The 15,736-nt window shown below is 39.1% G+C and overlaps 1 protein-coding gene and 1 long non-coding RNA gene across 2 annotated transcripts in view; both read right to left on the bottom strand.

Annotated features, from left to right (window-relative positions):
• The window catches only part of LOC309512741, a 334,001-nt gene that overhangs the window by 118,245 nt on the left and 200,020 nt on the right, over positions 1-15,736 (bottom strand). The window lies entirely within an intron of this gene.
• Positions 4,950-13,783, bottom strand: nptx1l (neuronal pentraxin 1 like). The gene is made up of 5 exons (XM_082186341.1): positions 13,220-13,783; positions 12,383-12,590; positions 9,127-9,371; positions 8,820-8,999; positions 4,950-6,291 (listed from the first exon to the last, which is right to left on the bottom strand). The coding sequence occupies exons 1-5, from the start codon at positions 13,658-13,660 to the stop codon at positions 6,070-6,072; spliced, it is 1,296 nt and encodes a 431-aa protein (XP_082042467.1). The 5' UTR covers positions 13,661-13,783; the 3' UTR covers positions 4,950-6,069.

The following is a 15,736-nucleotide window of genomic DNA, read 5'->3' as shown; positions in this document are numbered from 1 at the left end:
GATACAGCAGGAACCCATCAGCTGCGCCCTATAGATAACGATGTGATTATGAACAGGTGAGTCAAAGGACCTATTAGCCTGCACAATCTAGAGTTTCATGCCAGAATTTTGTATGTAACAATACTGTAGGTACGGTTCTGATAGAAGACACAACTTATTCAGGTAAGACCCCGGCTTGCAGCCATGCAGCTAACAAACTCAAATGCCCCAAAATACATCCGTGCATGCTTGCCAGATCAACAGCTGCTTGTTAAGGCATGCATGGAAAACCAGCTTCATGACTGCTAATTCTAAATCTTGCATATTAAAGAGGCCCTTCCCAGAAAAGCATGCCCGTTTTTTTTTTCCTGGCTGACCTATGGGCCTGTACAGTCTGTGCAAAGGCTGGTTGAACTATGATGGGATATAAATTTCCATCTCCTTTCTGCCACCACAGCACCTGATTAGAATGCATAATGACCGCCGTATATCCTGGCTGCTTTTCCAGTGGTGACCCACAAAAAAATGCATGATCAGTATAAGTAAACACCAACATCTTAAAGTGGGCCAGTAGAATAAGGGGGCAAATGGAGGAAACTGACGAGGTTTTTATTGACATTGAGCCTGATCCATATAGAGTAGTCGTTCTCAACGGGGGCATTCAGAGAACAACGGGGGTTGGAAGCAAGATTTTTGAAAGGGAGGGGCGTTCAGGTGTTCATGGGGGGACATTCACGAGTTTACTGTAAAAGATCCAGACAAGACAAGATTAAACATGTAAATACTTGCAAAATAATCGCCTAGAACATTCTAAAATCTGCCAGTTCAATGCGACATGTAAGCTATGTATCGTTTCTTTTGCAACGACTCTACAACTTATTCAGGTAAGATGTGCCAACACAATCTCATATAACTATTTATGTTTTGGCAAATTGAGGACTAATTCATATGAATTCGCACTGCTTACGCCCCATTGATGGTTATGTTTGTGGACCTTCATGCTACTTAAAAAAATAAAAAAAAATAAAAAATGAATGTATGAATTCATTCAAAATCGCCACCTTGTAAAACATTTCCTGTGAGATTGGGTTGGATGTGCCAGTAGCTGGAAGCTTGGATCCGTTTAGCCTGCTATGAATAGATTTCAGCACCAGGTCCAACACAAAGGGCAGCAGTGATCTGGTCTGAGGGCGTCTCAAGGGTGAGATACATCTATCCTGGCAATACACTTCTGAACAGGAGGGATGCTGGAAGATGTGTATGTTGGGGGATGGGTGTATATTTCAGGATGTCTAGGAAATACAATATGTCCAGTAATGGCTCTGCTGGATGTTATTTAGAGTGAGATAATACTCACTAGCATTCAAAAGTTTGGAATGATCTAAACGTTTGTGTTCAGACAGCATGTGTTACTGTTATTTCGCAAGATTATAATCAGTATATAAACTATAGTCTGTGCATTGATACATTTCTAACATTATTGCAGCCATGCATACAGCTTTGCAGAAACTTTCTAGCCGTGAGGTTTTAAAGATATTCAGGGAAGATTTCAACCCACACATTCTCCAGCACTTCCCAGAGGTGTGACTGGCTTGTAGGGCATTTTTCTCTGACCTTACACTAAAGCTTGTCCCACAGGAGCTCAGTAGGTTTTAAATCTGGCGATAATGCATGCTAGTCCAAAGACAGTTCTCTGACTCTCTGTTTCTTCCCCAAATAGTTTTGCATAGCTCTGAAATATGCTTCGAATCTTTGTACTTGCAGCATGATGAAACTGGAACCAATCAAGTGCTGACCACAGGGAACAACATGACGTTGTGAAATAGAAAGGTAACATTTCGTGTTCCTTGCACTTTGTATCAATCTCCCAGCTCGCCAGCCCTAAGGCACTTCATTCATGCTTGACAGAAGGCGTCAAGCATCGATTCATTTGCCCTATGTTTCACATGTCCTCTCTTCCTTGACCGAAACCCCTCAAACTCATCTGTCCGTAATACTCTTGTCAGTCACCCACCATCCAGCTCGTTTATCTTCACTTTTTATTTTTCAGTTTCAGCTTTTTAAGCCTTTCCTCTAAATCTAGCAGCTGAGTGTATTTTACTCTGCTGTGTGTGTCAGCTTTGAGCAGTTAGAATCTTTCAGTCTTTGTTAGAATTTGCCCTCTTTTCTCAAAGCAGTTGTGGACACCTTTGTGTGAAATCTTCAGTTACTTGGCAATCGTATACATGGAAGTACCTTAATTTTGAAATGAATAAATAACACCGAAATTGAACTTGGAATGACAGTATTTTGCAATCCAAGGAAAGAAAATGAACCACCTTTGTTGAACAGAAGATTGGGTTTCAGCAGGTATGCTAAAACATTTACAAAGGTGTCCCTGATAGTCCTAATCTGTTTCTGTCAAAAATATTAAAATATATGTGATTTGGAATGCTAATATAGTTGTGTTCTGAGACAAAGCCATTATAAAGAGATCAACCGTGTTCTCATTACTATTGTGCTGCTATTTTGAGTTACATTCACATATTTTGGACACAATTTTTGTGCATTCTGCAGAAGAAGCCAGTTTAAGCTAATAGTCTGCAGTATTTAAGTGAAAAGTCTGCAATAGAGTCAAAACATATCCACTTTGCACCATATGCTTTTAAAAAAAACAGCCTTTTCCCAGTTGGTTGGTAAATTTATGGTAAATCAGTTGCAGTGCTTATTGCATTGCATTATGAATTGTGTTCTGACACATTTCACAATCGAACAATGAATAATATCAAGCTTGTGCAGCCAGAAGCGATTGCATTCAGGCCGATTTGCTGGACAAATGTAGAAGAAAATTCTAGCAAATCAAATGCTACTTGTAAAATAGTCTCCTATCCTCAGAGACAACTCCCACAGACCGCACACAGTGCCTTCACTGACTGTCTATTACATATTTAGCACACAAAATTAGCATTTATGAAGATCACATCAGATTGTCTGCCATTCAACTTCCAGGAGTTGTGCAAAGCTTTTATCAGTGTGTCAAGAAACAAAATTCTCTTTAAATGGTACCAAGTTAATATGATACTGTATACTGTATATTCACCTTTATTTCCTCTCTGTGAAATAATCAGTACTTATTTTTGTTTGCATGTTTCCACTAAATTGTGTGCTGCCTAAAGCAGGGGTGTCCAATCCTGCTTATGAAGGGCCATGCAGTGTCCTGCAGAGCTCAACTCAAAACCCAATTAAACTTACCTGAACCAGCTAATCAAGGTCTTATTAGGCATACCAGAAACTTATTAGCAATACCAGATTTTAACGAAAATTTAACCAGATCATCTTCAGACCAAAAACTTCATGCTTCAAAAAACTTCATGCCACCAAAAAGTTATGAAATTCAGGTTGATTTGTCAAATTGTTCTCAAATAACGTGCGAGCGAATTTGACGAAGAGCATGCCTAAATGAACGTGAGGCTATATGTCTGTAACGCTTTAGTGTATTCTGACCAATCTTGGTGTGTGTTATGACAACCATGACCTGAGATTACCTGCACAGTTTCGGCGCAGTGCCACCTAGTGGTCAGGAGATATAAAACATTTTTGCTTATAACTTCTGAACGGTCTGTTTAGATTTGGTGCAGCATGCCGAGTCGAACGATACCCAATTTTCCCATATTGGCCAATTAGAATTTTGTCGTAAAAGTATATATTTTATAAACGCATTGACATATTGTTACAAAACTCGATATGACAAACGCATTGGCATATTGTTACAAAACTCGATATGTGTCTTCAGGACTAAGCCCCGACAGTACTCAAAAAGTTATAATGAAATTTACATAAATGATAATAACTTCTGATTAAATTTGCCTATTGTAATGGTCTTAATAGATTCCTTGGGTCATGCGGAGAACATATACCAATTTTGCCATAGTCGGCCTAACTTCCTGTCCGCCATTTTGATTTTCTTTAAAAAAAAACATTTTTTCGAACCAAATTCGAGTCAGGTCATCTTCAGACAGTGCTGCCAAAAAGTTATGATTTTTGTGTCGATCGACGAAACTGTCATTGACACCAAACTTTGCACGTGTCATTGTCACCTTATTCTGACCACAACACATCAATTTGGTCATAAAACCACCTATTGGTCAAAAGTGATAAACCATTAAATCAAATTACTAATGATTGTACTTATGATTTTCCAGCCAATTTTCCTAAAATGGTCTTAATATGTCTTTAATCGCTTATTGTTGCAGTTGGTCTGATGCTCCCAGCCATGTTGGCATGACATGTTCTTTGTGCTTGGCCCCGATAATTGCTTTGTTCATGGCACACCATATTTTGAATGAGTTTATTCTGCAGCAATATACTATTAGAGTACGCCTATGCTTTACATGTTGGTAAGATGGTCTTTTTCTTTTTAAGTGAGCGGTTCTTGACCAGAAAAAAACTGAAAGTGGACCTGGGATTATGCCAATATTTAAAAGTCTGGCTATGTGAGGCTACTGGTATAACATCTACAGTTCAAAAGTGTGGGGTCGGTAAGATCTTTTAATGTTTTTAAAGAAAATCTATTTTCCAAGGTTGCATATATTTAATTAAAAATACAGTAAAAACAGTAATATTGTGAAATATAATTACTATTTAAAATGACTTTTTTTCTAATGTATGTTTTTAATATTTAACTGGGTATGCAAAGCTGAATTTTCAGCATCATTACAGTCTTCAGTGTCACTTGATCCTTCAAAAATCATTGTAATATGATGATTTGGTGCTTAAGAGATTTTCTGATTATCAATGTTGAAAACAGTAGTGCTTCATATTTTTGTGGACCATGATTTTCTTTTTCAGGATTCATCAATTAGAAGATTCTTGAGTAGACCGTTCAAAAGAACAGCATTTAATTAAAATAGACATTTTTATTACATTATAAATGTCTTTAGCATCTATCCTTGCTGAATAAAAGTATTTATTTATTCAAATACTTACTGACTACTTTTGAATGTATTTTTTTCCCCAGTAGTTCATGGCATTTGTTTATTGCAAATCAATCATTTAGGCACTAACACGCGTGCTATTTTTTGTATAACAATTTTATTACAAAACTTAGACCTTTTTCATCTTTCAGTGCTGCCATGCTTTTAGCATATAACAATACAGTATAAAATCTCAACCCAAAATGAGCTAATAAAAGCAGTTTTTCATTGATGCTGTTGCAGCATTGAGATGTTCATGCTGTTTTCTTTACACGTAACATTCCTTGAAAAATACAAACACCTGCCGAGCACGCCACGATTTAAACAACTTTGAATTACCAGCCTGACCATTTCAATTGTGACAAGTTGTAATCAACATAAAGTATCAGTAGTTACACAAGGAAAGAAAGAGATAAATAGAAGTACACTGCAAATAATGACAAATGTGTTGATATTTTTTTTTTTTCAACAGCCCAAGGCACCCAGGCTTGAAATGTGTTGGCAATTATCAAGTTATTTTTTACAAACCCACACACACATACACAGACACACCAAAAAATAAATAAATAAATAAAATGCTTCAAGCAGGAGGTGATAAGACAGAACAGAAGCGTGTGAAAAAAGAATAACACACTCAGCTTTGCTTGTTTTACATTCTACATCTGAAGTTCACAGTGAGTATCCCAGGCAGTGGATAGATCTATCTAATAATCCTGATGGAGAACAGTAACCTAAGTGGTTCAGAAATCTACTGCATGACTACATGGCTTCCTGTACGAAGGGAGCGGTCAAATGATCCAGGCTGTTAAGATGGAAGTCTGAGCCGTATCACGTTAAGTAGTTTTCCAGTAAGGCGTTGCTTGCCCAAAGCAGAACCACGGTGCCTTCAAGCTAAAACTCTGAATTATCACCAACACCAGCTTTTGCCTTCGAGATCCAAAAATAAATGACAAAGACGTGATCGTTTTTAGGACTGAAAAGTGTTAAGAGACAAGATATATAGAAATATCTAGAAAATTCCAGTTGATATTGATGTCCATGTTCGGCCTTGATTGAAAATGTGCTTTAAAGATGAATGATTTGGTAACAGACACCTGGTAACTCACATCTCCCATTGGCTGGGAGATTTCTGTGCTCTTTAGTTCAGTTGGCGGCAGGCCTCAAATGTCCATTTCGAAGCCCCTCCGTAGATCTCAATGCTGGTTTCCAACCAAGAGAAGACGTTCCCCACTAGTGCTTTGCTGCTGCATGTGGCCAAGTTATAAATCTCTCCCACGGACAGCTTTCGGTCCCAAATGTTGAAATTGGCCATGTCACCGACAAACGCTTGAGTAGCATCAAACCCTCCACCAAGAGTGTCCTGCAGGTAGATAACATTTATTTGAGATGCAGATAAAATAAACGTTGAATGCCTTCAAAGACATAAGATTAGTCCCTGTTAACCTTTGAAAGCTAATCTGCACATAAATGATTCATAAATGCGTTTCATCCCTACAGTTGTCTTTGAAGGTCTCTCCATTTAAAATGAGCCAAAACCTTCTTGTCTATTGGCTGTACTATAGTGTATTTTAGAACTGACTGTTTACAATTATAACTTCGTATAATTGCCTCTGTTACTAAACATAGTGTGTTGACCTCTGAGGGCTTTTCACACTGTGCTTAAAGGTGCTGTATGTAATTATTTAACTGTATTAAACCATAGAAATACCATAATATGTTTGCAGATATTTAGAAAACATGCTAAGTTCACATAAGAACAATGTTACCGGCAGTTATTCTACTTTGAAATGTGTATTCCGTGTCGGAATGTCTGTTTTTATTTTGATCTGTGTGATTCCACCAGCTGCCAGTTTTCCCAATAATATTTCGACACACCCGGGTTGCCAGTTTGTTGAAAATACAGAGTATTGCAGCTGTGGAAGCCAGCAAACGAACTGGGTCAGAGATCGCAGATTCTACCCAACCTAAAAAGCCTCGGCATCCATCTAAAAAGCATATTAAAACACGGATAAATCAACTCATCAATTTCCAGATTAAGGGCCAGATTTAATAAACAGGGCAAATTAGCGCAATTCCAAAAAAGCGCCGACGGGAGTGGAAAGTTCTGTGCATGATCTACTGACGACGTGCAAATTAAAGAACATAGAGGCAACCGGATCATTTCCATAAGGACCAATGCAATCTACCAAGAGCCGCGCAAATTAGCATCTGGTTTAAGACATGCTTTTTTGGGGCCGATTAATAACGGCGCAAATACCGTTCAATTGACTACCCTAAGTCTCCTCACCTTCCATTGTTAATTGCAATTGCTCCCGTTGCGTGTCCACAATCTGGCAACCTTAATGAGCATTGAGGAGGAGGGGGCGGGGTAAAGAACTCTCTCCAATATTTTTTTAATTTGGACTGCAGTACTCATTTTAACCACTAGCTGCAATTTTACATACTGCCCCTTTAACCCCGGGTTATCGTCATTCTAAACCCTGCCTTTAACCCCAGATAAAGGAGCGTTTCATACTTGTAATTTAGAAGCAGGATTAGCACTGTTTTTTTACCCAGGGTTATGAAACCCTGCCCCGGAGCAGGGTTAGCACTGCTTTTACGGTGTTAACCCTGCATTGTGGTGCCAAACTTGTACACTGTGAAACAAAGCGGTGTTAGAATGTTGTGACTAGATGCTCAACAACCGACAACCAATAGCGCCTCATATTCACATGCTTTGGTCAGTCATGCAAACACAGTGCACTGTATAAAAAGTAGTTTCAGCATTTGAGGGGAAAAATATCAAATGGTGACAGAAGACGTGTCAATTGGAGTGAAGAGGAGACTGTTTCAATCTTACCTTTATATTTCAAACCGTCCATTCAGGATAAATTTAATAGTACAGTCGGCAATATATTATATGAGGATGCGCAATGCTAGTGTAGAGCCCTTATGTAAGCATATCACATGCGGTATTCATCCAATCAGTGACACCGTAAATATGCAAATGAGGACGTTAACCCAGGGTTTAGCGTGTACCGTGTAAAACGGCAGCTTATGAATACCCAGGATTAATTGTTAACCCCAGGTAAATTATGAGCAATGTGAAACGTGAATCAAGATAACACAGTTTAAAATGACGCAGGGTTAACTTGTTCAAGTGTCAAAAGCCCTCTAGAGACGCATTCACATTTACAGTTGTTCGCCGGTTTCTCGTAAGCGAAATCTAGTAATTTTAATATCTATGACAGATTTCGCAACGAGTTCAAGTTGGTCATACGGATTAGACGAGCTGCTTAGTTTAAAACTGATCTGTGCGTCATACATCGCTATACTTTTGACCATAGAAAATTTGGCTATTTTCACCTGCGAAACTTCGCCAAAATTTTGTTGTGACCAGGCAGCATCCTAACTAAAATGTATCTTCCTAAGTGAACATATACATGCGTTGTAATGTTATTGAAATTATGCCCCTTACACAAACTCACAATAGAGTTTAGCACTAAATATTTCTAAGCTAGTATTTGATCCACTAATACCATAAAAATACAAAGCATTAAATATTGTTTATGTATGTATTTTCAAATATATCTTTTTAAGACTGTTGAAAATTTTTTATGTATTGCTTGCTTCAATAAATTATTGGATTGTCTTATCTGAGAAGAATACTTGCAATGCTGCCTTTCAATTTGAAAAAAAAAAAAAAAACGAGGTGTTTTACAAGGCAGTTGCTGTTTGGAAGAGCCTCTGCATGGGAGAAAGCCTGCGATGCCTTACGTAGGCAGCTCTCTGTGTTTTGGAACAGAGCCATTGTGTATTCTTCGCTCATCATTAAATCATCTTTGTGTAACACCTTGAGCTAGCACACTTTTCTGTATTGATGAGTGAATTCAAACAGAGGACGCATACCTGCTCTTGTCCCAGAATCAATACCCCTTGTGGTTTGATTGGATGATAAGGGGCCAGACTGTCCCCATTTCCCCTCATTACACCATCCTGATAAGCTTCCCACACTCCATCTCGAGTGGTCCATGTGATACAGATGTGATGCCATTTCCCATCGTTGATCAGGAAAGGTAGCTTAGCAACCTACATCAAAAGAGGGCAAAAACCAGATGAAACCTAAACATCACGTTCATTTTGATGCAGACTGCCTGCTTTAAGATTGTAACTCCATCCATCCATCCATCCCAATGCTGATAGAGTGGGAATGTACCTTGTCATTGATGAGCATTTCCATAGGGTTGTTTCCCCACTCAATAAGAACCAGTTCATTGGCCTGTCCAGGGACTGCGTAAGAGAAAGGCGTCCCCACTCCTGGAGAGGCGTTGGACTTGAGCCACATGCACACTGTGAAGGCGTACATCTCCGGCAGACTCTTCTTGACTTTAGCATACATGTAGTTGGTCCTCAGAGGGAACGTCAACTGAAATTTATCCAGTGGTCTGTTGTCCTTTTGACCTGTCATTAAAAAAAGAAATAAATACAAACATCAATCCTCAAACAATATTTAACATCTTCCCATTGCAGTCTACTGTATAGCACTAAAACAAGACAATCTCTCAAAATAACTGTGTACAGCCGCATTTCCACCAAAATTACCCGGAAAAAATTGTCCCAGGAACTTTTTTCCCCAGACCTGTTGCTGTCTTAGTTTCCATCGTGGTCTAAAGTACCATGAAGATTATGCAAATTATTCCAGTGACGTAGGACTGCGCATTACTTTCCAGTTCCCGCTGTATTTCATCATCTGAATTTAAGTTTAATAAAGCCTGAACTTCGTTGTTGGTCCATCTGTCTTACTTTTTAAGCTCCATTGTTGATTCGAGTACCAGACAACTCTTACTGCACGCAACGCAACAGATTTGAAAATGGTGGTTGAAAAAAAATGCAGCATGGAGTCAACCAATCAAAATGCGGCATGAGCTCAACCAATCAGCATGTTCAGCGCCCAAGTCACACCCCCGAAAGTTCCTGAACTTTGAGAAAGTACTACCTCGCCAGCAGGGACTTTCTGAGGGTGATTTTTACCAGGAACTTCATTTAGACCCTGGTTCCTGGGGAAAGTTCCTGCGGTGGAAACTCAACTAAATGCATACAAAATCTCTATACAATTCTAATCATTGCTGTGTATAAATGTATTCATATAAAAAAGGTGTGTTTAAAGTATACTTCTAATAAATAATAATAACCAAAAAACATCTATTGATTTATTTGTTTATTTTCGCCTGGGGAAAGAAAAGCACACTAGTTCTGTCCTCCCACCTGGGAGTCTCCCTCGTCTTATTTATTTCTACCCTTGTGTTTGATTCGCTCTACAGGTAACAAGGAGAAAAAGCTGCAATCAATGGTTGGCAGCATTTCTGGTCTCAGGCAGAGGAATAGTTCACCCAAAAACTACATTCTGTCATATAATTTACTCACTCTCGAGTTATTCCAAACCCATACAATATTCTCTCCTCCATAGAACATAAACGAATGTGTTAAACACGCTGCTCCTTAAGTCTTAAACAAGTCACCTCTTACATCAAGACATGGTTTCTAATCAATTAATCTGTTATTTTATTCCAAATCCTACTCAATGTTTTCATCCAAACAATGTACAAATTAACTTTTTTTGAACATGCGTAGAAATAACAGAATTACTGTCATTTACATAAATAAATGTAAGAATTTGATCCCATTACTGGTACTGTTCTTATAAAATATAGTTACCTAAATGTAACATTCAAACACAAATATTTATCAACATGAATATATAGTCACAATGATTTATCCCTTTCTGTCCTGAATTTATAACATTTACAGATACGAATAACCATAAAATGTGATTTATGTACCAGGCTAGGGCAAACCCCTTGTATGGAGCATTAAGCGGCACAAGAAATCTGACACAAGCTGACAGGCAACATGAAACTAGATGCTCATTCACTTCTCTGAAGCATCTCATATAGGCTAAAGTGCTGTCAGGCTTTTTGGCCACTTGCGTCGTGCACTTTTCTATTACAGCTCGCTCTGACCGCTGCCACTGAATGCATTATATACTCCTCATATGAGGGTGGATGAGGTTCTGTGTGCACAGGGAAAAAACGTGACTAATCATTTATGCTATTCGTTCTTGGTTGTTTTCAGAAACAATTTTATTGATTTGATCAATTAGCCATTAAAGGGTTAGTTCACCCAAAAATGAAAATGATCCAAAGATGTACTCACCCTCAAGCCATCCTAGGTGTACATGACTTTCTTCTTTCAGTCAAACACAGAGTTATATATAAAAAAATCCTGGCTCTTCCAAGCTATATAATGGGAGTGAAGGGTACCTTAGATTTTGAAGCCCAAAAAAGCGCATCCAGATATCATAAAAGTTATCCAGATGGCTGCAAGGGGTTAATAAAGGCCATTGAAGGCCTAGTAAAGGTTAATTGAAGTGAAGCCATGCAGTTTTGTAAGAAAAATATCCCTATTTATAACTTTATAAACTGTAATCGCTGGCATCCGGTAACGGCCGTACACGAGTCTAGTTCCGGTGGAAGATTGACCTCTGACTCAACGCATGACGTATTGACAAACACTGAGAGGATAGAGTAAAACAAAACACCGGTCAAGAATTAGAAGTCTAAAACGACATTTATTTAAAGAGAAATATGGGAGAAGCTTGAGTTTTGTTGTTTGAACCACGAGAGGTGTTTACTCTAACCTAAGCTTACGCTACTCCTACATCATACGTCATGCGTCGGGTCAGAGCTCACACTTTTATGATGGATGGATGTGTTTTTTTGGGCTTCAAAATCTTGAGCCCCATTCACTCCCATTATAAAGCTTGGAAGAGCCAGGATTTTTTTTTTTTTTTTACTATAACTCCGACTGTGTTTGGCTGAAATAAGAAACTCATATCCACCTAGGACGGCTTGAGGGTCAGTAAATTATAGAGTCATTTTTATTTTTGGGTGATCTATCCCTTTAAAGCTCAAAACATATTTGGAGCTTGGTGATGTGATTGGATGGAAAAGCTCAGCTTGGACATCCTGCAAAGTCTCTTTGTGCTTCACAGAAGAAATAGTCTTATTTGTGTGGAATAGAATGAGGGCGAGTAAATGATGAAAATCCGCATCCCTTAAAATTCCCTTCATGCCTTTAAGACTGTAAAAGGTTGTGGGAAATTATGCATTTTAATGACCGACGAAAACGTGATTCACATGAATGAAAATTCATGAGCTTGCAAAAACTCTCTGGTACCAATCTGTAAATCACGCTATAAAGCTGGTTGGGTGGAATTGGATATGCAAAGCAATGCAGCTCTGTAGACCCCCTCCTCTCTGCGACACACCAGCGACACCACGACGGCAATTTATTATCCATGCTGGCTCGCTCAAGAGTATTTTCTCATGGAATAAAGAAAGAAGGTAAGGAAAGCGCCCGTTACATCTACACGACACGCATGTGATAGGTGGAGCAGAAACGCGAACGGTTACCTTTTTCTAGATCGGTTATTCTCTGGTGCAGTGAGGTGAGAGTGGACTCCACGCGCCCGCGCTGCTCGCTCTCGTTGCGCAACCCGGGCTTCCCTTCCTCCAAACCGTTCACACGGGACAGGACCTGCTTCTCCAGGTCGTCGATTTTGTTCTGAAGAAGATCCTTCAAGCTGTTCGCCTGGACGGAGTTGTTATTCCGGCTGAATTGCTATGGAATATAAATGTGAATATCTGTTTGTGAGATGAATGTTTCATTTGAGTTTACATTAAAAAAATAAAATAAAAAAAACGCCAACCTTATAAGAAAGGCGCACTTGTGTTATGAAATATAATACATTTGAATAAATTTGATCAATCAACCTGAATGAATTAAGTTACACAAATAAAAGTAATTTTTAAGGGTCCAGATTATGCGGAAACAACTGCACACTGTGTATAATGCATTTTTTTTAGTTAAGAGTTTTTTTTCCTAGATGATTATATCATGCATATGAATGAAATGCGTTACAATGTTCATTATCAGAAAACAGGCTAGTTTACGTAAAAAAAAAATAAAATAAAAAAATGCGCTGAAACGTTAAGCAAGACTCATTTTACTGGCCATGGTGTGAAAGATTCGGAATAGTTCTTTTAATATTTATTTAATTATTTCATTTTAATCTACGGTTTTCTGTCAGCAGTCTCAGTAGGCGTAATGCGTCTTTTAAAAGAGGATTATGCGCCATTATTCAGCACCGCTTTCTAATGTGGTGAATCGGTGTACTATTCTAAAATAAAGTTGTGAGAATCCACCTCGGATGGAAGAAAGCGCTCCAGGAGAGAACAAACATAGCCTACCTCCAGGTTTTCAAGCCTCTGCTTGAGTGACTGTAAAGTCTGCGAGAGTTGAGCCAGTGTGTCCGTGGGACCCCTCGACACATCTCCCATTGTGTTCTTGGTGCCCATTTCCTTCCGTCGTCCGCCGACCCGCGCGTCTCCGGGCTCGGACGCGCTCTGACTCTCACACCGCGTCAGCTTGGAAGTCAGTTCCCTGATCGTTTCCTTCTGGTTCATGATCGTTTCCTTCTGTTGCAGCACAGTCTCTCGCAGTTGCATGACCGTGCTCTTGAGGTCCTCCCCGGGAACGCTGTTCTGCAGTGTGGCGGCGCATATGTCCATATCCTTGGGAACGGACGTGCAAATGAACTGGGTCTGTCCGAAGTCCTGGCTCATCCCGTCCGCTAAAAGACAAAAAAGTAACAAAAGTTTCCAGTGCATCCCTCTCGTTCCAGCCTCCATGGCGCGTTTGTTTTCGGAGTCTCTTCTGGACAAGTGATTTCAGCAGCTCTCTCTCTCTCTCTGTCTGTCTCTCTGTCTCTCTCTCTCTCTCTCTGACAGCTTGTGCTGGTTGTAATCCGGTTGTGGTGCGCGCGGGGTTTATATAGCACGCGCGTCTGCGGCGGTGAGCTGCATCACGCGCCTGATCATGATCTCCCGCCCATGGATATTAAAGCAGAAAAAACAAACAGTAAGTCAGAGAAACTCGTTTTTTTGTTGTTTTTTTACCCCGGTGGCCGGATTTTAATTTTCTTTCTAAAGCTGAGTTAATTCTACACAATCATTGGAAGATTTTCGTCTTTGCGGGAAATAAAATCGTTACGTTTTACAGAAAAAGAAGTTTGGTATGTACATACACAGTAGGCAGGGCTGGACTGGGACAAAAAATCGACCCGGGCATTTTGGCCCAGACTGGCCCACTATATGATCATAAACACAACCCATCTTTGCACGCCCTTAATTATATGCATACAACTCCTATTCCTTAAAACCACTAATGCCATGTCATGAGTGAGTATAGGAACGAGTGAAAATTTGACATTTATTAATTAATACAGTTGAACTATACTCCACAGTGATGAATCCTAAAACAAGCTATAAGCTGCAATGGCATAGCAATACCAGTGTTTCTCACAGGATTTTTGGTAAAACTGTGGTGGGTGGACCTTGGTTCTTCTAGGGAGGTCCGGGGGCATGCCCCCACGTGAGAAAATTTTGTGCATTTTAATGTTAAATTCATCAATCTGGTGCACTTTGAGAGTTCAAAATTAAAATCTCCAACCCATATTCAGTGTGCAAATTAAACGAAAAATTCAAACCTCTTTTAGTTACAGTGTCTATTTACATTACACCTACTACATAATAATAGTTATAATATTAATCCAATGACAGTAATAGCCATATTTTGTAAAACAAATGCACTAAAAAATAAAGGAAACTTTCATAATTAGTTTTGGACCAATTTCTATACTTGAAAGAGATAAGCACATGATCTTTTATTTTGACGCAAACTGCATCAAGCTTTTATTTTGGCGGAAAACATGGTTTACAAACGCCTCTCATTAAATTTCTAGTGAATTGCGGTAATCGTCTTTATATACTGTCTATGTAATCGTCAACTATGCAATGTGGAAATAATCTGTAACTGGGTTATGGGTTCCTACACTCGATCATGACATAGCTTAAGTGTTTTGAAAGTAGTTCTGCTTACCGCAGGCTCTACACTTTCTCATCTCTCTCCTGATCCTCCTCACTATCATCATCATCACAGGAGCTGATGAAGGGCAGAAAACATATATTTTGACACATTTTACAGTGTCTGCTTTAAGGGCCTGGTTCAATTTTTTCACGCTATTTCTCTGCACAATCCTTGCGTTTCTTCTCCATCTCGCAGACTACTTTGACAGATACAACTGAAACTGCTGCACGCGCGCTCACTAGTTTAAAGTTGTGATTGGGCCAGCCCAGTGTCAATCAAGAAAAGAACCAATGGGCCGCTGATCTACGTGTTTCATGGGCTGATCTGTCAAAAAAAAAAAAATAATAACACTGACTTTTTTTGACCACTGCATTACACCGGCACAAACCCAGCGCCGCCAATTAAGCAAAACAAAACAAAACGAATGGGCCGCCGATGTACAAATTTTATGGGCCGTTAAAAAAAATAAAAAATAGAAAAATAATAAAAATTATGTATGAGTATGAGATGTATCGGCCCAAAAAGCACGTCGGCCCACCGGGCAAATGCCCGGTATGCCCGATGGCCAGTCCAGCCCTGACAGTAGGCTATGCCTATACTTTACGTAAAATATTATGTTAATTCAATTTAAAACGTACGAAGGTCAATGACATGACGTGTATTTTTGTGTCAAAGTGCATTATTTCCTTTTAAAATTATGACATATATCACTTTATTCTATTAAACATATTTAGTGGGAATACATTTTTAGTACATTTAAATAATCTACATATTATTTTGTTTTTGTTAACTTCAACCCACAAAATATCAGGTGGAGCAACTGTCCGAACAAATTAACA

This window comes from Leuciscus leuciscus (assembly GCF_965113295.1).
Source record: "Leuciscus leuciscus genome assembly, chromosome: 1".
In the NCBI taxonomy this organism is placed as follows: Eukaryota; Metazoa; Chordata; class Actinopteri; order Cypriniformes; family Leuciscidae; genus Leuciscus; species Leuciscus leuciscus.
Note: the sequence above shows the minus strand (reverse complement) of the source record. Positions and strands in the feature narration are given on the sequence as shown.

Coding starts and splice junctions, on each gene's coding strand:
- nptx1l (XM_082186341.1), bottom strand. CDS start 13,660: ATGGAGGCTGGAACGAGAGGGATGCACTGGAAACTTTTGTTACTTTTT. Junction 9,372..12,382: donor AATAACCGATCTAGAAAAAG/GTAACCGTTCGC, acceptor TTTTAATGACAG/GTCAAAAGGACAACAGACCA. Junction 6,292..8,819: donor TGATTCTGGGACAAGAGCAG/GTATGCGTCCTC, acceptor ATCTACCTGCAG/GACACTCTTGGTGGAGGGTT.